We start from the raw sequence: 25,595 nt of genomic DNA, 5'->3' as shown, positions 1-25,595 counted from the left end.
CCTAATCGGTCAAACAGTTACATATATAAAAAAACCGAACCTAATCGGACAAACAGCTTCATATATACAGAAGCGAACCTACTCGGACAAACAGCTAATCTGCTAAACAGCTTTCTTTTTAATGATTGTTAACACGCATAATCTTTGTAAAATTATTCTGCACATGCATAACTGTTTGACCAATTAGGTTCGCTTCGCAGCGGAGAAGTAGTGTGTTAAAGAGGTTATGAAAAAAAAAGGAAACATTTTAAAAATAACGTAACATGATTGTCAATGTAATTGTGTTGTCATTGTTATAACTGTTGCTGTCTTTTATATATATATATATATATATATATATATATATATATATATATATATATATATTATATATATAATATACACACACACATAAACATTTATATACATATACATATATATACATATCTACATATACACATGTACATATATATACACACACATACATAAACACACACATAAGACTTACTGAGTGAAACGGGCTTTCATTGACAATCATGTTACGTTATTTTTAAAATGTTTCCTTTTTTTTTCATAACCTCTTTAACACACTACTTCTCCGCTGCGAAGCGCAGGTATTTTGCTAGTATATATATATATATATATACATATACACACATACATGCAGTTTTAATAACACAGAAATCAATATAAACATTAACATCATTATCATATGAGAATATGAAGTAATATATAAGAAGCACATTTCATATAAATATAAATTATTAAACAGTAAAATCTTCTTCTGTAATTTGCTACCGTGGCAATTTGTGTGTCTGTCCAGGATTTTAAATGACCTGTAGCTCGCAAACCGTTGCACCTATACACTTGAAATTTGGTACACATATAGTACGTCACGTCTACTATCCGCTTTATGGGTGATGATTGTTTTAGTCTTTTTATCTTTATTTTATTTTATTGTACAATCAAGTCCTATCTGCGCACAGCAGGGCAGCCGTGGGCGGATGCGTATGGTGTATTCACTCGATGTTATCGTGCATTGCGCTGTCAGTGGTATTTTGATAAAAGAATTTGAACAACATATAAGAAGCGTATAAATTATTAAACAGTAAAACATTAACATTTAAGAAGTAAAGTTACATTAAGTACTACTGCTGTGCCTTCGGGTATACCTCATTTTTTGTTTGCCCATTACATGCTTAAATGTATACATTTTTTGGTGCACCTACCCGAGAACACGCGACATATAACCGAGCGTGGGAGAAGCATGGATTTTAAACACGCGTTGAGTTGATGTGCTGGTCTCCCTCGTGAAATAACTGGTAATGTTTGACTAAAATCTACAGCGAGTAAAACGACATTAGCTCCTATTTTTTTTTTTACGATCTCTGAGATGTTGCTTTTTTCAGTTCAAGGCTTCATAAGCTCTTTTATGTTGTATGGTGTACTTATCCCAAACCATCATCTTTGAATGTTGCAAGACTTTCGCCTTGTATGTAGATCGGGGTAAATACATTCATTGCATTCCTAGTCTGAATCACAATGTGATTGTATGGGTGGTTACCTGGCACTGTAGGGTTGCCACCCGTCCTTTAAAATACGGAATCGTGGCGCGTTTGAAAATGAAATTGCGCGTCCCGTTTTGAATCAATACTGGACGGGATTTATCCCGTATTTTTTTTATCATTTTTTTTTTAAAGCAGCGTCTCATGCAAATCATCCCACACGCATTTTATGAAGATGCCTCCTTTCCTACTTTTGATTGGGTAATACTTGATGTCATCGTTAGTTTGATTGGTGTTTTTAACTGTCCAGTGAGTAGGGCGTGTCTTTCAACCGTAAGCAGATTTTTTGCACTGGTATCACTGACCTCGACGACGGCGACGTTATACGTCAAAAATAAATTACGATAAATGACGATTTTAGCGATACTTTATTACGACGGCGGCTACATAGACACGATCAAATAAAAACAAAAAAATCAAATAATCATTCTACATTTTCAAAACGTCGAAAAAACGACGGAATGAAAAAAAGGCCCACCCGACGACCCACCCATTCCATTTTTATATATATAGATTTTACACAATGTTGAAAAATTAATAAGAAAGCTACATATTTTGGCAGCTGCTGCTTTCATTTTCAATGAAATGAAAAAAGCTCTCCAAGAGAAAACGTCAATGAAGAAGAAACAGTTTGCACTATCTAAAAATCACAAACCCTCATTTATAAAAGTTTGCTGCAGATGACTTAACTGAAAATAAATGAATAGTTCCTATGTGTATAATACATATTTATCTATTTGACTTATGCCTTTATTCCACCAACTTACAACATCTGAGGTACAATTTGTTACATTACTTTTGTTTTTTGCAGCACAGGCAGGTGAAGTGACTTCCTCAGGGTCACACAGTGGTGTCAGTACCAGGATTTGAACTGACAAGCTCCGGGTTTACTGAAATATTACTGAAGAAAGAAAAAAAACAAAAACGGGCAAATGGGGCTATGCATACAAATGTCCATCCATCCATTATCCAACCCGCTATATCCTAAATACAGGAGCCAATAAGTAGATATGTATATATACAGTATATATATATATATATATATATATATATATATATATATATATATATATATATATATATATATACAGTATATATATATATATACAGTATATATACATACAGTATATATATATATACAGTATATATATATATATATATATATATATATATGTGAATGTATGTATGTATATATGTATGTCTATATATATATATATATATATGTAGATATGTAAATTTGTATATGTATATATATGTTTATGTGGATGTGTATATACGTATGTATATGTAGATATGTGTATATGTAGATATGTATATATATGTATATGTATATATATATGTTTATGTGTGTGTGTGTGTATATATTATATATATAAAAGACAGTAACACTCATAACAATGACAACACAATTACATTGACAATCATGTTACGTTATTTTTAAAATGTTTCCTTTTTTTTTTTTTCATAACCTCTTTAACACACTACTTCTCCACTGCGAAGCGCAGGTATTTTGCTATATATATCTGTATGTGTATATATATATGTGTGTGTGTGTATATATATATATATATTATATATATATATATATATATGTATGTGTGTGTGTGTGTGTGTGTATGTATGTGTATATATATATGTTGATATGTGGATGTGTATATGTATATATATATGTAGATATGTATATATATGTATATATGTATATGTATATATATGTTTATATGTGTGTGTGTGTATATTATATATATAAAAGACAGCAACACTCATAACAATGACAACACAATTACATTGACAATCATGTTACGTTATTTTTAAAATGTTTCCTTTTCTTTTTCATAACCTCTTTAACACACTACTTCTCCGCTGCGAAGCGCGGGTATTTTGCTATTTATCTATATATATAAAGGAGAGTTGGGATCCGAGAGACTGTGTTTGTGGAGGGATGGAGAGTTAAGGCGGGTGTTGGAGTCACGTGATCATCTCCCCTCCCATTCACCTCATTTCATTCACTTCATTTCGCTCCAAGCTGAGCTCCGCAGCTGGCGCGGTCTTGCTGTTCTTGATTTGCTTTTCACATGGCCAAGTATACGTTGCATGCTCAAGAGTAAGCTCAGTGCACAACTTGGTCATATTACAACCGGAGGGGCGAACTGACAACATGGTATACAAAGAGATCCTTAACAAATAATTATTGGTATAATTTCCCTCAGTTTATTATTTAAAATTTTAAAGCAGCACTTCGCCACTGCGAAGCGCGGGTATTTTGCTATTATATATATATATATATATGTGAATGTATGTATGTATATATGTATGTCTATATTTATATCTATATATATATATATATGTAGATATGTAAATTTGTATATGTATATTTATATATATATATATATATATATATATATATATATATATATATATATATATGTATATGTGGATGTGTATATGTATATATATGTATATGTAGATGTGTATATGTAGATATGTATATATATGTATATATGTTTATGTATATATATGGTTACATAACCTCTTTAACACACTACTTCTCCGCTGCAAAGCGCGGGTATTTTGCTATATGTATATATATATGTGTCTGTATGTGTATATATATATATATTTATATATATATATATGTGTGTATGTATGTATGTGTGTATATGTATGTGTATATATATGTTGATATATGTATATATATGTGGATGTCTATATGTGTATATATATATATATATATATATATATATATATATATATATATATATATATGTAGATATGTGTATATGTAGATATGTATATAAGTATATATGTTTATGCATATATATGTTTACATAACCTCTTTAACACACTACTTCTCTGCTGCGAAGCGCGGGTATTTTGCTAGTCATACATAATTGGCAATGAACCTGGAAGTAGGAATTCATTTTGAGAAACCAACATACAGTGCATCTGGAAAGTATTCACAGCGCATCACTTTTTCCACATTTTGTTATGTTACAGCCTTATTCCAAAATGGATTAAATTCATTTTTTTCCTCAGAATTCTACACACAACACCCCATAATGACAACGTGAAAAAAGTTTACTTGAGGTTTTTCCAAATTTATTAAAAATAAAAAGATTGACAAAGCACATGTACATAAGTATTCACAGCCTTTGCCATGAAGCTCAAAATTGAGCTCAGGTGCATCCTGTTTCCCCTGATCATCCTTGAGATGTTTCTGCAGCTTAATTGGAGTCCACCTGTGGTAAATTCAGATGATTGGACAGGATTTGGAAAGGCACATACCTGTCTATATAAGGTCCCACTGTTGACAGTTCATGTCAGAGCACAAACCAAGCATGAAGTCAAAGGAATTGTCTGTAGACCTCTGAGACAGGATTGTCTCGAGGCACATATCTGGGGAAGGTTACAGAAAAATTTCTGCTGCTTTGAAGGTTCCAATGAGCACAGTGGCCTTCATCATCCGTAAGTGGAAGAAGTTCGAAACCACCAGGACTCTTCCTAGAGCTGGCCGGCCATCTAAACTGTGCGATCGGGGGAGAAGGGCCTTAGTCAGGGAGGTGACCAAGAACCCGATGGTCACTCTGTCAGAGCTCCAGAGGTCCTCTGTGGAGAGAGAAGAACCTTCCAGAAGGACAACCATCTCTGCAGCAATTCACCAATCAGGCCTGTATCGTAGAGTGGCCAGACGGAAGCCACTCCTTAGTAAAAGGCACATGGCAGCCCGCCTGGAGTTTGCCAAAAGGCACCTGAAGGACTCTCAGACCATGAGAAAGAAAATTCTCTGGTCTGATGAGACAAAGATTGAACTCTTTGGTGTGAATACCAGGCGTCACGTTTGGAGGAAACCTGGCACTATCCCTACAGTGAAGCATGGTGGTGGCAGCATCATGCTGTGGGGATGTTTTTCAGCGGCAGGAACTGGGAGACTAGTCAGGATAAAGGGAAAGATGACTGCAGCAATGTACAGAGACATCCTGGATGAAAACCTGCTCCAGAGCGCTCTTGACCTCAGACTGGGGCGACGGTTCATCTTTCAGCAGGACAACGACCCTAAGCACACAGCCAAGATATCAAAGGAGTGGCTTCAGGACAACTCTGTGAATGTCCTTGAGTGGCCCAGCCAGAGCCCTGACTTGAATCCGATTGAACATCTCTGGAGAGATCTTAAAATGGCTGTGCACTGACGCTTCCCATCCAACCTGATAGAGCTTGAGAGGTGCTGCAAAGAGGAATGGGCGAAACTGGCCAATGATAGGTGTGCCAAGCTTGTGGCATCATATTTAACAAGACTTGAGGCTGTAATTGTTGCCAAAGGTGCATCGACAAAGTATTGAGCAAAGGCTGTGAAAACTTATGTACATGTGATTTCTCAGTTTTTTTTTTTTTAATAAATTTGCAAAAACCGCAAGTAAACTTTTTTCACGTTGTCATTGTGGGGTGTTGTGTGTGGAATTCTGAGGAAAAAAATGAATTTAATCCATTTTGGAATAAGGCTGTAACATAACAAAATGTGGAAAAAGTGATGCGCTGTGAATACTTTCTGGATGCACTGTATGGTAAAAGCATCTTGCCTCAAGAAATGACATGACGACAACTGTTAAACTTACTTTTTGTGTCTCTGCCATTAAGATGTAACCATTATGTATGTTGTTACATCTTAATATGCTTGTTAAACAGAGTTTACCCAGCTGGTACCCCTTTGACATATTTTGTTATTATATTTTACAATATACATATATTATTTTACTATTGTAATTTAGCATCGATGTTGCAATCAATACAGTTTCACTGTTAAAGTGATTACAGTACTGTAATAAAAGAAGAAAAGACAGCAGGTGTATGTCTGGAACATGGTGGTGTCTCTTTTTTTTTAACTGAGCTTTAAAATTAATCATTCTAGGCATTGTGGTGCACATATACAGTTTATATATCAGCTTGTAAATTAGTTACATGATGTGATTACTGGTTGGAGTACTGTTTTTGTTTTCTTTTTCTTCACATATGTATTCACCTACCTTTGGGTGTTCAGGGTCAGCGAAATGTTTAGCTGCAGAGCAATCAGCTTTCATCTTGCCTGGTGTGGGCACAACAAAGTAGGCATATCTATCTATCTATCTATCTATCTATCTATCTATCTATCTATCTATCTATCTATCTATCTATCTATCTATCTATCTATCTATCTATCTATCTATCTATCTATCTATCTATCTATCTATCTATCTATCTATCTATCTATCTATCTATCTATCAGTGTGACTGGAGTTTGATTTTCAGAAAAGACTGATGGGAGGAGGGTTATAATTGAAACATGATACACACCTTCCCATACAAATGTTCTTTATTAATCAAACAGTTCAATCATTTTAAATGTCTTTTAAGATTCCTCTTAGTCTATGTGACTGAATCAAGTGGTTAGTAATTGGAATGAATTTTGTTAGAGCTGCCGGGACCTATGGTCGAGTGGTTGGCAGTGGGACTGAAAAATCAATGCCATGCAGACCTCTACCTCCAAATCTGACACTTCTGGCCTGGGACAGTAAAGGAAGTAGGAATCACCTGGCCAATAGACCTCAGCAAAGACACTTCATCTCACTTGAGAGCATTTTTTTTTTTTTTACTTTTTACGAACCAGCAACAACAGCAATTAAACAGGGTTATCCTCCTGGAGCCCAAACATTTCTCATGACATCTTGCCCATATCTTTTACTCTTAATATAACATGTTAGACCCAAACTTGTTTAAATCAATTCAGGGTAGCAGGGATCAGAGCATTTTATTTTTATATTGAACTTTTTAATCTTGTGTTTGATTTATAAATGAGTACAGTGATCTGAGTCTGCCTATTGTGGGGGGCACTGTACAAAAATTACATTAAGTTGAGTCTGGGCTCTACAGCAGAATGATGCATTGGTTACCAGTGTTGTCTCATCTCTCCCAATTCCAGTCCTCCTTGTTTCTGTGTGATTTTACAGTACTTAAAGTAATCTAGTTTCATCCAATGACACTTGTGTTACTGTAAGTTAAAAGGGGAATCAAAATTTGCCTAAACTGAATGTGTGTGAGTGCATAAACATGCCCTTTAAAGTCGAGTTCCCAACTTGCACCCTAAGCACTCTAAAAGTGTCCGTAAAATTTGGACTAAACATGATTAAAGAAATCATCAACGAACCTTCAGAGAAGATACAAACAGAGTATTGAGCACCAATAAATCACTCAGATGCACTCCGTTTCCTCCAGATTCTACCACTTGGCACTAGTTGTCTCTGTTACACAGAATGCACTTAGACAGCAGAGGCTAAGTGTGACAGAGAGGTATCTAAGGAGACTCTAAAGGGCCAAATAATTTATCTATGAGAAAGTGAAATCAAACCTAGGGAAAAGTTGTGTATAAATGCTGCACAAAGTGATAAACAATACTTAGTCTCTTGGCACTTTTTGAGAACAGAGGAACCAATTTTTGGAAAATTCCACACTCTCTCATCCTGGCCCAATTTTAAGTCTACAACAAACCTAACATGATCACCTTAGAAATGTGGTGGCGAAGGTCATGCTGTCAAGAAAAGAAAACCCAAACTCCACACAATCAGTGACATGCTTGTGCCAGATTGAATCTCATTTCAAAATGCTGAAATGATAATGTTTATCATTGACAGAACAGTTTCACCCATCACAAATGTGACACCTGTTCTTACCAGGAATATGGCTTCAATTTTTCCAATGCCTTTCCGAAGACCAGTTCCTAGATGGTCTCCAACTCCAGCCAACAGAATTCCAAACATTGGGATCCCAATTAGAGCATAGAAAATACAAAACAGTCTTCCACCATCCGTCTTGGGAGATATGTTGCCAAAACCTGAAAGTAAGATAAAATGCAAATAGTGTATGAGATCTTCCACTGTCACAGAGGCAACTGTGTTGTAATACTGATCTATGTTGTTCCCTATTTATTCTACTACAGCCTGTCTCTCTCTGCCTTTACCTAAGTACAGATGTCAAAGCTACAGAGTGATGTGGTTAGGATACATGAAATAAACCACTGGAACTTTATCTTTTAACAATTGATGAACAAAACGATTCATACAAAATTGAATTTGCAGTGACACTTGGCAAAGAAATTGCAAAATAAATAAGTGTTTCATCATAGTACATTTATTTTCATCTCATCTGCAACCTGTTTTTTTTAATGTACAAAACAGCGGCAAAATTTGTTCTGGTACAGAGCATGAAAAAGTAGATGAAGATAGAGAGCACATAATTGCAACAACTTCAGAGGGGATTCTTCTTTACTAAAAACTCATTGACCTGGGTGTGTGGCCACTAGGAAGCCTCCACAAGGATCCTGACTGAGACTTCTTATGGAGCTGGAATAAGTGAATGCCAATAGTGTTACCTCTTGCCCCAAATTAGAGGAATAGGGCAAAACCAGGGGCATAAATGTGTAGGAAGGCATTGCATGAGGTAGATGAAAGCACAAGGAGCCATATGGCAGGAGTCAATGAGGACTGGGGAGGAGGCAGCAGCATTGGTTCTTTAGAAAGATACCTACAGTATATGTGGGAATGAATAACAAGTCCATGAAACATTAAAACCTTACTAATGTGTCACAATTTACCGAGGAAGGGACACACTGGTGCCCGGGATACTGTGATCTACATATATTTTAACTGAAGACCAAGAATGTTTGTCTTAAAATGTTTAGCCAATTTTTTGTTTTGATACAGATCTGTGCAGTGGTTTCTTGGAGACACATACTAGTATTTCAATTATTTCAGTTATGAAATAAAAATACAGGATTCTGTATCTTAAGTTTGGGTTTTATGTTCATATGTTCATTTGGCCTTCCATTGTCATTCCGTAATGTTAACTGTACAATTATAGGCAATGCGTAAATTTTAATACAGTTCAGGCATATTCATTCATGACTGAGCAGATGATTTTAGCATGAACGAAAATTAATAAAATCAAAAACTTCTAATTTTTTTTCTCAAGTTGACAGCTATTCTTAAAAAGGATTGGCTGCACAGAAAATGTTAGGCTTATAATTACGGTAGGCAAATGAGTGGCCTTTGAGTAAATTTCTTCTAGCATGAGGAGTACCATATATAATAAACACATATGACAATGAAAGTATTTTTGAAGCCTAAACCAAGCCTTCAAGTAGAAAAATGTAGAATTGTTTTCATAAGTCACTTTGTCTGAGTGACCCATATTTGACCTGTTCAGGTGACTTACTGTATTCATTTTTCTACAACAAGCACTGAGACTCAATTTATTGAAACACAAAAATAGTTCTTTCTAAAAGGCTTATTACCGATAGTGGTGATAATAGTTCCAGAAAAGAAGAATGCGCTTGCCAGATCCCAGCGGGTTGAGAAGTTTGTGGAGACGCTGACAGGGTCCACTCCAGAGCCAACTGCAAGCACCACATCCTGGTACAGATGCATAAATATGAAGATGGTTAGAGGATTCTTACAGATGCTGTACTTCAGCATCTTTCACATGCCAACCCCACAGATCTCTGAACTATCACAACTGACTGTACCACCCTGAATCCCAACTCTTTGGTGGCTCCCCTATCCCCAGAGTAGTACCGCTATTAGTTCATCCAGTTGTTCAGGACTGACACAGCTGTGGTTCAGAAGGAAGTAGCTTTTTTTGATGTATACGTCCATGTGTTGTTGGCTCTCATATGGTTCCTCAAGGACTCTAAAAAGTAAGGCCCCTATCACCAGATAGAACAACACCATCATAAAGATAGTTAGCAGTGTCTTCTTGCGCATAACGTTGCTTTCACTTGATTCTGTTGAAGGATGATGCTCAGTCTCTGATTGTTCCTCCCTCAGAAAGGACTGTTGTGAGCAGAATGTCTCGAGTGTCAAGGGCTTGTCGACATCAGCCAGCTCTGAGGTGTTCACTGGGGGAGGTTAAAAAAAGTGACATTAATCAGACAGGAGTATCCAGTCACTGAGAACATCTAGCATGACAAATATGAACGGCATAACTCTGCAGTCACGTGTACATAATAAAAATATTCTTAGACCCCACCGACACTCTCTGAACAGCCAATAAGCACAAAACTGAGTATCCATTTTTGTCCACTACTAGTCCAGTAAGTATTTAAATGACTCAAACACACATTTGGTAGTGTATTTCAAATCCATTCTACTATCCACACAATTTATTTACTCATACCCTCCATTCCAAGGAGTGAGTGCCTATTCCAAAGGCACTGAGTACATGACAATCCCACTCTCACTCAAAACAGGACAATTAGAAGCCACTATTCACTAGAATGTGACAGAAATCAGGGATTCTGGAAGAAATCCATGTGAACACATGCAAAAACAGTGACCTGATATTTAATTTAACTTATGGTCCTGGAGCAGTGGGTTGGGAGCTCCTCTAATACGTGCCACAAATGCATTTCCCTAGTTATTCAGCATAACAAGCAACTACTGATGGTGTATCTTGACTAAAAGAAATTTGTGAATTTCCCCTTGGGATTAATAAAGTATCTATCTATCTATCTATCTATCTATCTATCTATCTATCTATCTATCTATCTATCTATCTATCTATCTATCTATCTATCTATCTATCTATCTATCTATCTATCTATCTATCTATCTATCTATCTATCTATCTATCTATCTATCTATCTATCTAAAACTAATATATAAACTAACTGAATAGTTGGAAAACCTCAGGGTTCTACGTATATTGTGATTAAGTAACAGCATACAAACAACCTTTTACTTGTACACAGCTGAAGTGCAATTCTTTTCTTTTGTTTTTAGAATTGGAACAAAGGCAGCTTAAATGACTGTTTAATGGTCACACATGGGCCATATATGGGCATCAAACTGTCAAACATGTAATTTAAAGAGAGGCACTCTAGCTGTAAATCCACACCATCCACCTAGTACCAACATTTTTTCTGTTCCATTACTTTTGTACATAATAAAAAGTGACTACACTTTCAACATAAATACGTATGTATCGATTGACTCTGAACAGGTCCTAGTTATGAAACTCTGGGCCTTGCTCTGCCTGCTTCCATTGCTCTACATGTCACAATACTCTGGAAAATGGAATACAAACTTGTGTGTAAGTCTTCTAGGCTACTTGTGAAGAGTGTGAATCATCCCCACTGCCAGACGGCTGGTTGTTTTTGGACTCCCTGCGTATCATGTATGAAGATGTGCTTCACTCTTGGAACTTGCCTGACAGTAACTCTACTAGTAAGTCTAGTAAGTCACTACTGAAAGTCAGCTGATTAATGTACATTATATTAATTGCTGCACTGTATTGTTTGGTTGAATTTATTTGTAGAGTGTTTTATATCTGCATTTTGTTCGCTAGAATTTATATGTATTATTTCCTTGTTTGTTTCAGCGCATGCTCCCAACCTCCTCCTCCTCCTTACAGAGAGAAAGAGTAAAAAAGTATATATTGTTAAACTGAAGATATGCCTCTCTCCCTCATTCATTGGTCAAGGGTCCTGTCTTCAGTTCAAGAAGTCTATCCCACGAGACTTTAGGTTCCTATTTATGATGTGAACTGATCAATTTGGAAGTATGAATTTAACAATATTTTAGCAAAAAAACATGTGTTTTGCAAGCTTTGGGCATATGACTGGATAACTGACATGTGGATTCTGTGATACAAATAACGTGAAATTGTTTTTCTTTTACCATGGACATTTTTGACATCATTTGCCATTGTACAGCATTGGTCACAATTGGCTTCTGTTATACAGTGTAGCAGTTGAGGCGTGTGTCCACCTCTTGAACCCTCAGGTACCACTCCAAACACCAGGTGAAAGTACAAGACTCTTTTATTTTATAATAGTACAGTGCACAAAGCACCCTCCACTCCAGACTACTCATATAAACAATAAACTAATCACAAAACTCTCTCCTCCTTCTCCCAGACACTTAGCCACCCTACCTCCCAGCTCAGCTCAGTGTCTGGGCTTTCCCAGAGTCCTTTTATACACCCTGACCCGGAGGTGTTACTGCCCAACAGTCCACAGATCCTTATTCCTTCCGGGTCAGGGTAAACAGTCCTTATCTTCAACCTGGAAGCACGTCATCTCTCCTGCTCATGTGACCAGGATGTACTTCCAGGTTATAGGGTACACATGAGTCCACGGGCTTCCCGACAGCGACTCCTAGTGGTCCCCAAGGTATCCAGCAGGGCTGTGTATAAAAACTACATAGTCCATGAGGCCCTGCTGGAATTCGGGGCCCGTCCATGCTGTCGGGAGAGCTCCTCCTGGCGGCCTGGGGGTGAGGACCGGAATAAGAAGCCGGCAATCCATCACAGCAGTCATATGAAAAAGTTTGTGAACCCCTCTTAATTCTTTGGATTTTTGTTTATCATTGGCTGAGCTTTCAAAGTAGCAACTTCCTTTTAATACATGACTAGGGGGCTTCGCCACCTGCTCACTTCGCTCGCCAACCCCCATGTTTGGTTTTCCGGATACACACTTTTAAGATTTTTTTTTTCTTTGAATTGTTGCTATTTCATTAGTTTCACTTTTATTTCAGAACTTCTGTAAAAACAATATTTGTAATCTTGCGAGTCCCAATATGCTGAATCTTTTTAATGAGGTCAGGATAGGTTTCTCTGTTTGGAATTTCAGCACAGACAAAACGATCTACATCATGAGCAGTTAATAATTTTTTTTTTAAAAGTAAAGGAGTAAGTAGAGTTCTGCATTGGACTCCCGTCTGTAAAGTTGTGCTATTTTCCTCTCACAGTTCCAAAAGTACATGGGGTTACCAAGGTGATACCCCAGCTTTTGTCTAGGTTTTTGTACAAGGGCTAGACAGAACGTTTTTGACTCCTGGGGTAAATGTAGCTTTTTAAATAAGCAGATAGATAAACATATATACATGAACAAAGTAACCAATAAATGCATGTGCGGTAAACTCCATTTTTGAAATTCTCAACATTCTTTATTTGTCACATGCATAGCTATATAGGACAACATGCAGTGAAATGCATCCTGATCTGCTTATCAAAAACTGTACAAAGTTAGAAGAATATCAGTTAGATTAACAAAATGTCACAGATAGAAAGGTAACAGTATAGTAGAACATAATAATACAATTATGTGAATAAAGTAGAATTAAGTGTTACGGTGCAATAGTGTAGTAATTATTGTGCAAAGCCAAAGTTAGACTGGTACATAGTTAAATGAGGCAGTTTGTTTGTTTGTACTACTGCGATCTTTACTTTCTTTTTTTATATTTTCTAATTTTCCTACTTTCATATCCTTTAACTTTCTCCACATGTGTATAGCGCGAACGTTTTTTTTTTTGAGCCTTTCTAATTTCACTGGTTTCATAGTCTCTAACCTGCTCTGCATGTGTTTAGCGTTTAATTACTTTAAGTTTAATTACTTTCCTTATTTTCTGAATTTGCACCTTGATTATTCTTTTTTTGCTCTTTTTTCTGTCCAACGCATGAGTCTCTTTTCTCCGCATTGCTTTCTTCTTCGCTTAGATGTTGCCATTTAATTTATAGAATAGAATACAATAGAATGCCTTTTATTGTCACTATACACATGTACGATGAGATTAAAAGCAGCTCCTTCAGTGCAGACATATATGTAGAACACAACAAGTAAATAAACAAATAAACAAATGGTGCAAAAAAGTTGCAAAAAAAAAAAAGTTCTGCGATGCTATATACAAATGGAAAGAATAATAACTAAATCGAGTTATTTCACATTATTTAAATACTGGAAAGAATAAATAACTATTGCACTATTGGGTTATTGCACATAATTTAAATATTGCACAATAATGATGATCATGTGCAGTGAGTAGTGGATGTTGGACCCTGAGAGTAATGATATTGTACAGTATACAGATATTACACAGTTATTATCAGTACCATTTAGATATTGGATATTGCACAGTTGGTGGATAGAAGGAAGTCCAGGGATTGGGGGGTTAGACTGTGTAGTCAGTGTATGTGTGAGTTTAGAATGGCAATGGCTTTTGGGAAAAAACTGTTCTTGAGTCTGTTTGTCCTTGTTGTGATGCACCTGTAGCGCCTCCCTGAGGGCAGCAGGTCAAACAGATCAGAGCCAGGGTGGGAGCTGTCCTTGATGATGTTTTTTGCTCTGCTGAGGCAGCGGGAGGTGTAAATGTCTATCAGGGAGGGGAGAGGGCAGCCGATGATCTTCTGTGCTGCCTTTACTACTCGTTGAAGCCTCTCCCTGTCTGCCATGGTGCAGCTGCCGTACCATACTGTGATACAGTATGTCAGCAGGCTCTCGATGGACGAGCAGTAGAAGGTCAGTAGCAGGTTGGAGTCCAGGTTGTGCTTTCTGAGGACCCTCAGGAAGTGTAACCACTGCTGAGCCTTCTTGATGACTGCTGTGATGTTGTCTGTCCAGGAGATGTCAGCGGAAATAACGACACCAAGAAACCGGAAGGTATGGACCTTCTCCACACACTCGCCGTTGATGTAAAGGGGGGCTAGGTTGGTGCTGTGCCTCCTGAAGTCGACAATGATCTCCTTGGTTTTCCTGGTGTTCAGAGCCAGATTGTTCTTTGAACACCAGGCTGCCAACTTCAGGACCTCCTCTCTGTAAGCTGCCTCGTCTCCCTTTGAGATGAGTCCGACCACTGTGGTGTCATCAGCAAACTTGACGATGAGGTTGTTGTTGTGGGCCGGACTCAGCATACAGCCTTGCGCGGTACCGGTGTTCAGTGTGCGAATGGAGGAGTGGTGGGGTCTGAGTCTCACAGTCTGGAGCCGGCTGGTAAGAAAGTCTTTTATCCAGACACATGTGAGAGGGGGGAGGCCAAGAGTGACCAGTTTGGTGATGAGAATGTCAGGAATGATTGTATTAAAAGCTGAGCTGTCATCCACAAACAGCATCCGGACGTAGCTCTGCTGCTGCTCCAGATGGCTCAGCACAGAGTGGAGAGCTACAGCAATGGCGTCTTCTGTGGATCTGTTAGTGCGATATGCGAATTGGTAGGGATCAAAGTCTTGGGGGAGATAGAACGTACCTTATACGCTTTCTATGCGCTGAGAGCCCTGAATCTGTGTGTGCTCAAATCCTTTACAAGACTGAATATTTTGCTGCCTATTGTCCTATTTGATAGATTGTAAGTAGGGCGTGTCTTTGGTATCACGGATAGACAGAATGACTTTGTCCGTTCATTGGTAATTCCATTAAATGCCATCCGCTTTCCATTGCACTAACGTATCGAGTACTGTATCTAAATATGCTTGAACTTCGTCCTGTGCTTGTTCTTTCGAGAAAGTTACACATACTCTATCGTGTCCTTTATGAATGTACTTGCAGATGTACTTAATACTCATCACTGATGCACAATACTCGACACTGGTTATATGGTACAATCATTGAATTATCGATCATCACAATTTTTTCATCTTTCTTTCCATGATAAGTGTGTTTCTTGTGATGATTATCTCTTCGCCGATAGTCTGGAAAGCCAGCTATAGTCATATCTGTTGTCTGAACAAAAGCTTTTGGAAATTTTTTTAAACACTTTTTTTCTTTCGAGTCCCAACATGCTGAATCTTTTAAATGAGGCCCGTGAGACATGTGTTTAATGACTTTGTACCATAATTCAGGATAGCCTTCTCTGTTTGGAATTTCAGTACAGACAAAATGGTCGACATCATCAGCAGTTAATAATTTTTTTTGTAAAGTAACCAATAAATGCATGTGAGGTAAACCCTGTTTTTGAAATTCGATCGTGTAAATGTATGCTCGGATTTTCCCGAATACCGTTTTGAGTTCTTTCAATAAAATGAATACTTTCTGATAAAACAATCTACTTACGAATGTTGGAATATCTTGTGCCGATGTAGCTGGTGGCATTTTTTTCAGGAATCTCCGGATTTCTGGCCATTGTGGATTGCACATCATTGTAATAAAGAACTCTGGCCGTTTGCGCTAATGCGATCTTTAGTTTCTTTGTTTAGACACTTTATTTTTTTTTCTGTTTTCATATTCTGTATCTTGTTCTGCGTGTGTTTCGTGCCTCTGTTTTTTTTTTTTGTGTCTTTTGAATTCCACTGTTTTCATTATCTCTCACCTGATCTGTGTGTTTTTTGCCCCCTTGTTTTTAACACGTTTATGATGTTTTACTTTTTTTTGTAACCATTTTTTTTCTCTCCATCGCTTTTGGGTCTCTTTTCTCCTCGCTTTTCTTACTTCTTCATTTAATCGTCGACGTTTCATTTCTACCCTATTAATTTCTACTGTATTGACTTTATACACTTTATATGCACTGAGAGCCCTGGAGCTGTGTGTGCTGCATGATTGCCTTTACACTACTGATTTGTTTTTTTTTGATATTGCTTGTAAGTAGGGTGTGTCTTGCAAGACTCTCGTTCTATGTTCCCGTGAGACGCACCATGGCAGGTCTCTTTCATCTCGCGGGTCTTTAAATTATCTTCCGAGAGAATCACGTATTGTAGACTATCAGGACAGGGAACAGGATTTCTTTTTATAATAGAGAGACAAGAACAAATATTTACTAAAAGCAAGGCACAAGCTGTAATGCTTGGTAAATTCAAAAGCTGTTCTACTGAGTACCTTCCTTCAAGAAGATCTAGTCAGAAAAGAACCAACCTCTAGGCGCCATGATTCCCTTTTATATTCGGCGCCCTTGTGCCGACCAATTAAGCTGTCCTATGTCATCTCTCTACAACCACGCGATGACGAGAACGTGTCTGCGAGAAGTGGCGTCTCGTGCCCTGCAAAAATACTATAATAGTTTAAGCAGCTGGCGCGCGCGCACATGGCTGTGCCGGCTTTTGAGACACAAACTGCGCTTCTGCCTTAAGTTAACGTAAGCACTTTTAAATTTTCATGTCCTTCCCCTGAGCTACTGCCCAGACAACTACAAACATGGGATCCCTTTTCTAAACCGCGATAAACAAATACTGCAACACTTCACACTTTCTTTTACACCTTTAGTGTTATGGGGTCGCGGGAGGCTCACGCAGGAGTGGAGGACCGACGATGCCATCCCGGCCGGTTAATGGCAAGTCTGTCTCTTCAGTCTACACGAGACCTACCATGACACTCTCCAAAAGGCGCTAATAAGGTCAGTGAGGACGTCTATCTGCATTCTATAAAAACGAAAAAGGCAAGATTCCTTTCTTTATACTTTAACTTTTTATCCCAAACAAATGCCTCTCAACAATGCAGAGGACACTTAACAAATTTTATTTGATTACAGGTAATGCCAGTAAGGCACATTACCACAATGCCTTATGGAAACAGTAGTATTTCAGCAGAGACATTAAGTTTATTGGATTAACAGAAAATATGCAATATGCATCATAACAAAATTAGACAGGTGCATACATTTGGGCACCCCAACAGAGATATTACATCAATAATTAGTTGAGCCTCCTTTTGCAAATATAACAGCCTCTAGATGCATCCTATAGCCTTTGATGAGTGTCTGGATTCTGGATGGAGGTATTTTTGACAATTCTTCCATACAAAATCTCTCCAGTTCAGTTAAATTTGATGGCTGCCGAGCATGGACAGCCTGCTTCAAATCATCCCATAGATTTTCGATGATATTCAAGTCAAGGGACTGTGACAGCCATTCCAGAACATTGTACTTCTCCCTCTGCATGAATGCCTTTGTAGATTTCAAACTGTGTTTTGGGACATTGTCTTGTTGGAATATCCAACCCCTGCATAACTTCAACTTTGTGACTGATTCTTGAACATTATCCTGAAGAATTTGTTGATATTGGGTTGAATTCATCTGACCCTCGACTTTAACAAGGGCCCCAGTCCCTGAACTAGCCACACAGCCCATAGCATGATGGAAACTCCGCCAAATTTGACAGTAGGTAGCAGGTGTTTTTTTTGGAAAGTGCTTTTTGTTATGACCAAATAACTCAATTTTTGTCTCATCAGTTCAAAGCACTTTGTTCCAAAATGAATCTGGCTTGTCTAAATGAGCATTTGCATACAACAAGCGACTCTGTTTGTGGTGTGAGTGCAGAAAGGGTTTCTTTCTCATCACCCTGCCATACAGATGTTCTTTGTGCAAATTGCACTGAATTGTAGAGCGATGTACAGATACACCATCTGCAGCAAGATGTTCTTACAGGTCTTTGGAGGTGATCTGTGGGTTGTCTGTAACCATTCTCACAATCCTGCGCATATGCCGCTCCGGCATTTTTCTTGGCCTGCCACACTTGGGTTTAATAGCAACTGTGCTTGTGGCCTTCCATTTCTTGATTACAATCTTTACAGTTGAACCTCTAAGATAGCTTTTTGTAGCCTTCCCCTAAACCATGATACTGAACACTTTCTGTTTTCAGATCTTTTGAGAGTTGCTTTGAGGATCCCATGCTGTCACTCTTCAGAGGAGAGTCAAAGGGAAGCACAACTTGCAATTGACCACCTTAAATACCTTTTCTCGTGATTGGACACACCTGTCTATGAAGTTCAAGGCTTAACAGGCCAATCCAATCAATTTGGTGTTGCAAGTAATCAGTATTGAGCAGTGACATGCATTCAAATCAGCAAAATTACAAGGGGACCCAAATTTTTGCTATTTTTAACTAAATACTGCTTCACTAAAAATCTTTGTTCAGAAAACACCCCAATAATCAGATGTTCCTAGGAAATGAAAGACATACCACCGTTATCATTTTTGTTGAAAGTAGAGTAAATTATTATGCAGGCTGAGAGGAGTTCCCAAACTTTTTTCTCTCAATTCTACAAGAAAAAATGAGATTCAAAATTTTTCTCAGCCATCACTACAAAGTACATGGCATACTTAACATAAAAACTATCATTTTTGGGAATAGTATTGCTTTAAAAGGTATTTCTATTTCAATTAGACAGGAGAATTTTTGAAGCTTTTTAGCAGGGATGGTAAACAGATGTTACCTGTTATCTTTCACAATGTTACTAGGACAAAACCAAACATTATCCATCCATTATCCAACCCGCTATATCCTAACTACAGGGTCACGGTGGTCTGCTGGAGCCAATCCCAGCCAACACAGGGTTCAAGGCAGGAAACAAACCCCAGGCAGGGTGCCATCCCACAGCAGGATGTGCACACACACACACACACACACACACACACCCATCCACACACCAAGCAAACACTAGGGACAATTTTTTAGATTCGCCAATGCACCTAACCTTTGGACTGTGGGAGGAAACCTGAGTACCTGGAGGAAACCCACGCAGACACGGGGAGAACATACAAACTCCAACATTAATTAAAATGAAGCACTAATCAAGATCAGTGTTTCTTGAGTGGTAAGTCTCTAGCGAAAATCTTTCCTTTGTTTCAGAGTTTGGATGCTTTAAAGAAGGTGAACAAGCACAGCTTTTTGCTCTTTGTTATATCTGATATATCTTAGTGAAAATCAGCATGTGTCCCAAAATGAAGGGGATGCAGACTAGGCTCAATAAAAGAGTCATTTGCACTCTGAACATTGGCCAGGAGGTGACACCATCTGGATGAAACGAGTACACTCATAACATCAGACCCCGTTATGGAGGTGAAGCCAATGATTTGACCATTTCATAATAATGGAATCACAAAATCACTGGAATGAAAACACACAGAATGTCAACTTTTTTAGTTACGAAATAAAGATTTGGGGGTCGTTGGTTCTGTTAACTGGCTGTGGCTAAATGTTTTGTTGATGCCTAATTTTTAGACATTGACTGTAAATGAGTTATTTATGTTGTAAAGCTTTGAAAATAATAACAAGCAAAAACAAAGTAAAATGTTAGGTTTTCAAATGATAAATCTTTCAGATGGTGAGGGACTAATTGTGCCTGTACTGTATGACTGGCAGAGCCATTTTTGGTGAGCAGATTCTTGTGGATGTGCTGTAATAATTTCTTTGGGTGTCTTACTGACCTGCAGTTACAGGTGATGCATCCCTCCTTTCAGTATTTTGAAATGATGCTCTTCTCATTCTTCTAATGTTTAATTTGCTATTATCGGCCAATATCTTGCTTTCTTATCTACATTTTGGACTTCCAAGATGATGTGAATCATCTTCATTGATTCTATGTTCATGTATTAAAAAATAACATGGAATAGTAACATATAGACAGACACAGGCAGTTGTGTACTACAGTATTCTTGTGAGCCTTTAAAAACCTCATTAATTAGTCTAATTAAAGGTGTGACTTTAAGACTCTCCTTGATAACATCTAACATTTAGTTCCCATTTAAACCAGCTGTCCTATTATAATGTTTACACATTCCAATGGAAAGAAATACTCTTATGGAAGGAGAATGTGCGTACATGACATAACTCAGAAAATTATATATGTTAATTTCTATACCTTTTTCCCTCTTGTATGTTTCAAAGCAACTTGCTCAGTTTCTTAGCAATGTCTTTTGATTTTATCGCCTTAGCAAGTAAAAGACCATATGCCACTCAAAAAATAAACACAAAATGTCATGTTTTAGAGCTAACTTTTAAATTCAATAGTCAATTAAGCAGTGGTATTCATACAAGCAAAAAGCATCACAAACAAAATTCTAAATTCAAAATCACATAAGAAAAAGGACATTTAGAAAACAATGCACAAGTCAGAAACAATGAAAACTGCACCAATCCAAAATATATTTTAAAGCAAAATTAATAATGAATCCTGAAACCCCAAAAGAAGACTAAAGGTGAAAAACTTAACTAGTAAACTTCTATTCAAGAACAAAATAGATATTCAAAATGAAAAAGGGGGAAGCCCAGAATAAGCAAGAATATGAAAACAAAATCTCTAAGAAATGAACAATATTTCTTTTTATAAGGAGAAGACATAACTACAACATTTAAACGTCAAATAACATGAAATGGAAGGACCTATTTAGTTACAGGAGCCCTCCAGACAAGACACTGAAACTTAATGACCCAACCCTATGGGGAGGCCCCAGAAACCCTTAAATAAGACAGCCTCAAGTGGCTGCCATAGCGACAACACACCCGAGATGACAGGAAGCCCCATCCTCCTGGGCTCAATTGAGAAGAAAAACGAGGGAAATGAATAGACAAGTAGAGAATCATTTATCAGCAAAAGGAAAATAATAGAAAACTGATCCCAAAAACAAATTTGTTAACAAAGAATGGCAAAAAAACTTAAACAAAACTAAATCCAGGAACAGAGCCCCAGCAAGAATCTGATGCAGAAGTTTCAAGTTTAGCTGTGTTTAAACTGTTCTTCATTTTTGTCCAAAGCCAAAAATGAGCCTCAGATATCATTAGCATACTGTCAAAAAAGAAAACATATTGCAATTTCTCAGCTAAAACGGAAGCTGACAAATGTAGTTTAGGAGTTATTTATTATTGTTGGACTCTTGACCAATGGGGGTGGAGCAGTATAATGGGAATATCTTTCCTGTTTTGTACACTGATTTTTTCCAGAAGTAAATATCACTAATACTTTAGTAAAAATGCATGTTTTGCACATTTTGAGCATATAATAAAAGAAAACCTGACATGTGGATTATGTGACATAAGCAATGCAAGTTTTTTTTTATATTTTCCATGGACATTTTTGACATCATTTCCCATTGTACAGTGCTGTCCACCATTGAGTTCAATTATATCATAAACTTGTTTTGCTTGAAAACATGAAATTAAATTTTTTTCTTGGTGATGACTACATATGGGGTAAGTAACAAATTAAAAAATGTCATTTTTGGGTGGAGTAGTCATGTATATTGTAGTATTAGTGATGTTGTTTGTAACATTTATTTGACTTGATTTTTGATTTAATGTTTTGGCTCTAGTGAATGGTTCAAGCATCTTATTTTAGTTTATTCTACTTAGGCAACAATTCTACCTGCCACTTTTACTTCTATCTGTCTCCTGCGTATTTCTCATCCTTTAAAACCTATGCAAAACACCTGCATATTTCAAGGTTGTTTTTATAAATACTATGTTAGATTAGTTCTAGGATGTTTGACCGACCTTTGGACCATGGCATTCATTTCAGGCCCAATGATGTAGTAGCTACTTAGATTTCTTATTAATCAAAGACTCCATTTTTATGATTATTGTGAACAGGATGTGCATCACAGATTCCCATGGATTTGTTTTTTCTGTACCATTGGTTTTCCTATGAATTAATTTTTATACCTCCCATTTATATTGTATTGATAAATTATTTAGGTTTTCTCAAACCTCCATTGTCCATTGGCAAAGCTGGTTGCCTCAATGAAGTTTATTAATATTTTATGATAGATTCAGATACTCATTTTCCAAACCTGCTTATCTAGGGCAGGGTTACAGGGAAACTGGGGCCTATCCCAGTAATCAAAACAGGACACCAGTCTATTGCAGGGCAAACACAGACTATGGCTAATTTAGCAATGCCAGTTCACCTAACCTGCATGTTTTTGGACTGTGAGAGGAAACTGAAGTACCCGGAGGAAACCCACACCAACACAGAGAAAAAATCCAAACTGCACACAAAGAGCACCTAGGACATGAACTCGGTCTTCCTGTTATGAGACAGCAGCGCTACCTGTGTACCACCAAAGCAGGTGAAGAGCATATACTGAGTATGCTGAAAAGTAATGTAAAACTTTTTCAACAGTGAAAGTTGAAAAACTATATGCAGAACACAACTCACTGTACACAAAAGTAGTCAGGTGTTAGAAATTGTGAGACAAGTATTAATTATAATTCTGCAATGGGCATTTTTGAACAAATTGTGACAATAATTCTGATATATACTGTATATCCTCACATCATGTACATATTTTCTGGGTTAGAAACAATTCAAATATTTGAATAAAACATTTAGGAATGCCATAGAAAGTTTAGAACAGTAAGGTGGAGCAATATTTTTTCTTCTGATATTTAAGTTTATCTCCTACATTTCAAATATGTGAGGGTGTGGTGATTTTAAATTTTCCCTTTGCGCATTAATGGGTCCTGTGATGGACTGGAGACCAGCTCGGCAGCATAATTCTCAGTTTTGTTATCCAAGGTGTAATTTTAGCACATTGTTTCTCACTTTAAGTGGATTATTCAAGTTGTTCTTACTTTTTATCATTTTGTTGGTGATGTCATGTTGGTACCATTAGGTGTTTCCTCTTCCTCTGAAATAATTTTGTTGTTGATAACGGCACTCATTTTTGGATATATGATCAACCACAGTGTTGCATGTCATACCACGACTGCAGACAGTATTTAAAGCATAGTATTGCAGCAATGCCAAAATCTAAGATTTCAAAAAATCAAACAATGAATGGTTTTAGCTGTTTAGGGAAAGGATATTAATGTGGTCAGGACTTTGCTTTGATCTAATAAGTTTACATTTTTTTTAATGTTTTGTGCTGTGGCATATCGACTCTTTACTTTCCTGGTTTAGAGATTGGCTCTCTTCAATTGACTCTTCTTTGATTTGTCTGTTATGAGTGCATTTCCTAGTCCCTGCAGTCAGCTTGTCCAATTGACTTACAACCCAGGACTAGTTTATGACTGGAATAGGGTCCAGCCCCCTGAGGTACTGAATTGGAGTAATTAGCTTTAAGTACACAATGTCATAAGTGGACTGTAGGGGCACACTCAACATGTCCCTGAACCCAAACATAAACACAGGAGTCCAAAATGACAATAAAAAAGAGGTTTCATTAACAGAGACCTGAAAAAGCAGTGCTGGTGAACAACAAAACAGAAAAATAAAACGCACCTCTACACTCGGCACCTAGCCAAACAGCAGTAAAAACTTGGCTATTTTGTCACTTGTATTCTCCCTGCTCAACTTCCAACACTCTAGCTCTTCTTCCTCGTTCTGGCCAGCTGAACTTTTGTCACCAGTTACCTTCCAATTCCAAGCCTCACTTGACGAAGGGGAGTAAGGTCCCTTTATACTGTGCTGTAGACTACTTCCCCACTGTAAGCACTTCTGGGGTCCCAGCTGACATCATCAATCTGTGGTATTGTATGAACAGACCTCTCCCTAGCAGCATCAGCTGTTCTTGTAAGTTAGTCACACTGCAGAGGGCCATTTTAGTTGTTCTCCCCTGTACTCTAGGTAGATCACAGCTCGATACTCCATCATGGCCTTTGGAGCCTAACTAGTACACGTGGGATATTGAGTGAATGCTTCTGCAATTGCAGCATTCCCTGGTCACCAATAAGAGTACTCCACCCCAGATTGACGTAAAGTATATCATATATCTCACAACAATTCACTAACCAAGCCAAATTTTCAGTTTTGAAAACAGTTCTAGCCACAGCACCACACAAAATACAGCAGGTCAAGTTTTTGAGGGATGAGATACAAAGTCCATTCTAGTAATAAAAGGTATGAATGCACAGGAGATGCACTGTATGACTGCCATTAGATTTAATCTTCATATTGCTATTGCTCATACCTGTCATGATGAAAACATTACTTTGTACATTATATAAAGCTCATGATGGCATATAGTAAATCACAAAATGTGAGAGTAAATAATCAACAACCAATGAGTTTTGCTTTTCTAACACTGAGCAGTCTGAAGATTAAGTCATCAAACCATGAATTAGGACACACAATCTTGTGTAGTGGAATTATTATATGGGAAACCCTTGTCTGAATAGCTCAGGCCTATCAACTGCAATTCCTGGATCTTAAAGCCTACAGGATGTCGGATTACATTACTAGCAATCACAATGGATGACAAACTACGTGAATCCATGCAGGCTTTTCAGCACACGTGCAAATATTCATAGTATTGTGAGGTTGCTGAATTCTGAAAGCCAATGAATGTGATATCTGAGAGTGCAAAGTCTTTCCAGGAGTACCGAGCTTAGTTACACTCTCAGCCCTTTAATTTTCCTTTTTTCAGTTCTGTTGTTTGTTGGACACATGCGAGTAGAGGACATCTTCAAGGCTTCTGTCTTCTTCTTCTTCTTTCGGCTGCTCCCGTTAGGTTGCCACAGCGGATCATCTTCTTCCATATCTTTCTGTCCTCTGCATCTTGCTCTGTTACACCCATCACCTGCATGTCCTCTCTCACCACATCCATAAACCTTCTC

General features: G+C 37.5%; 1 protein-coding gene across 1 annotated transcript in view; it reads right to left on the bottom strand.

Moving 5' to 3' along the window:
• LOC114647347 (potassium channel subfamily K member 4-like) overlaps positions 1-25,595 on the bottom strand; it is a 73,240-nt gene that overhangs the window by 25,834 nt on the left and 21,811 nt on the right. The window contains exons 2-4 of the mRNA XM_051930528.1: positions 10,139-10,461; positions 9,859-9,976; positions 8,240-8,400 (exon numbers count right to left, since the gene is read on the bottom strand). Of these exons, the coding sequence (XP_051786488.1) occupies positions 8,240-8,400; positions 9,859-9,976; positions 10,139-10,327 (468 nt within the window). The 5' untranslated portion in view covers positions 10,328-10,461. The remainder of the gene's footprint in view (positions 1-8,239; positions 8,401-9,858; positions 9,977-10,138; positions 10,462-25,595) is intronic.

The sequence above is a fragment of the Erpetoichthys calabaricus genome, chromosome 1, assembly GCF_900747795.2.
Source record: "Erpetoichthys calabaricus chromosome 1, fErpCal1.3, whole genome shotgun sequence".
Taxonomy (NCBI): domain Eukaryota; kingdom Metazoa; phylum Chordata; class Cladistia; order Polypteriformes; family Polypteridae; genus Erpetoichthys; species Erpetoichthys calabaricus.
This window is presented reverse-complemented; position numbering and strand designations above follow the sequence as displayed.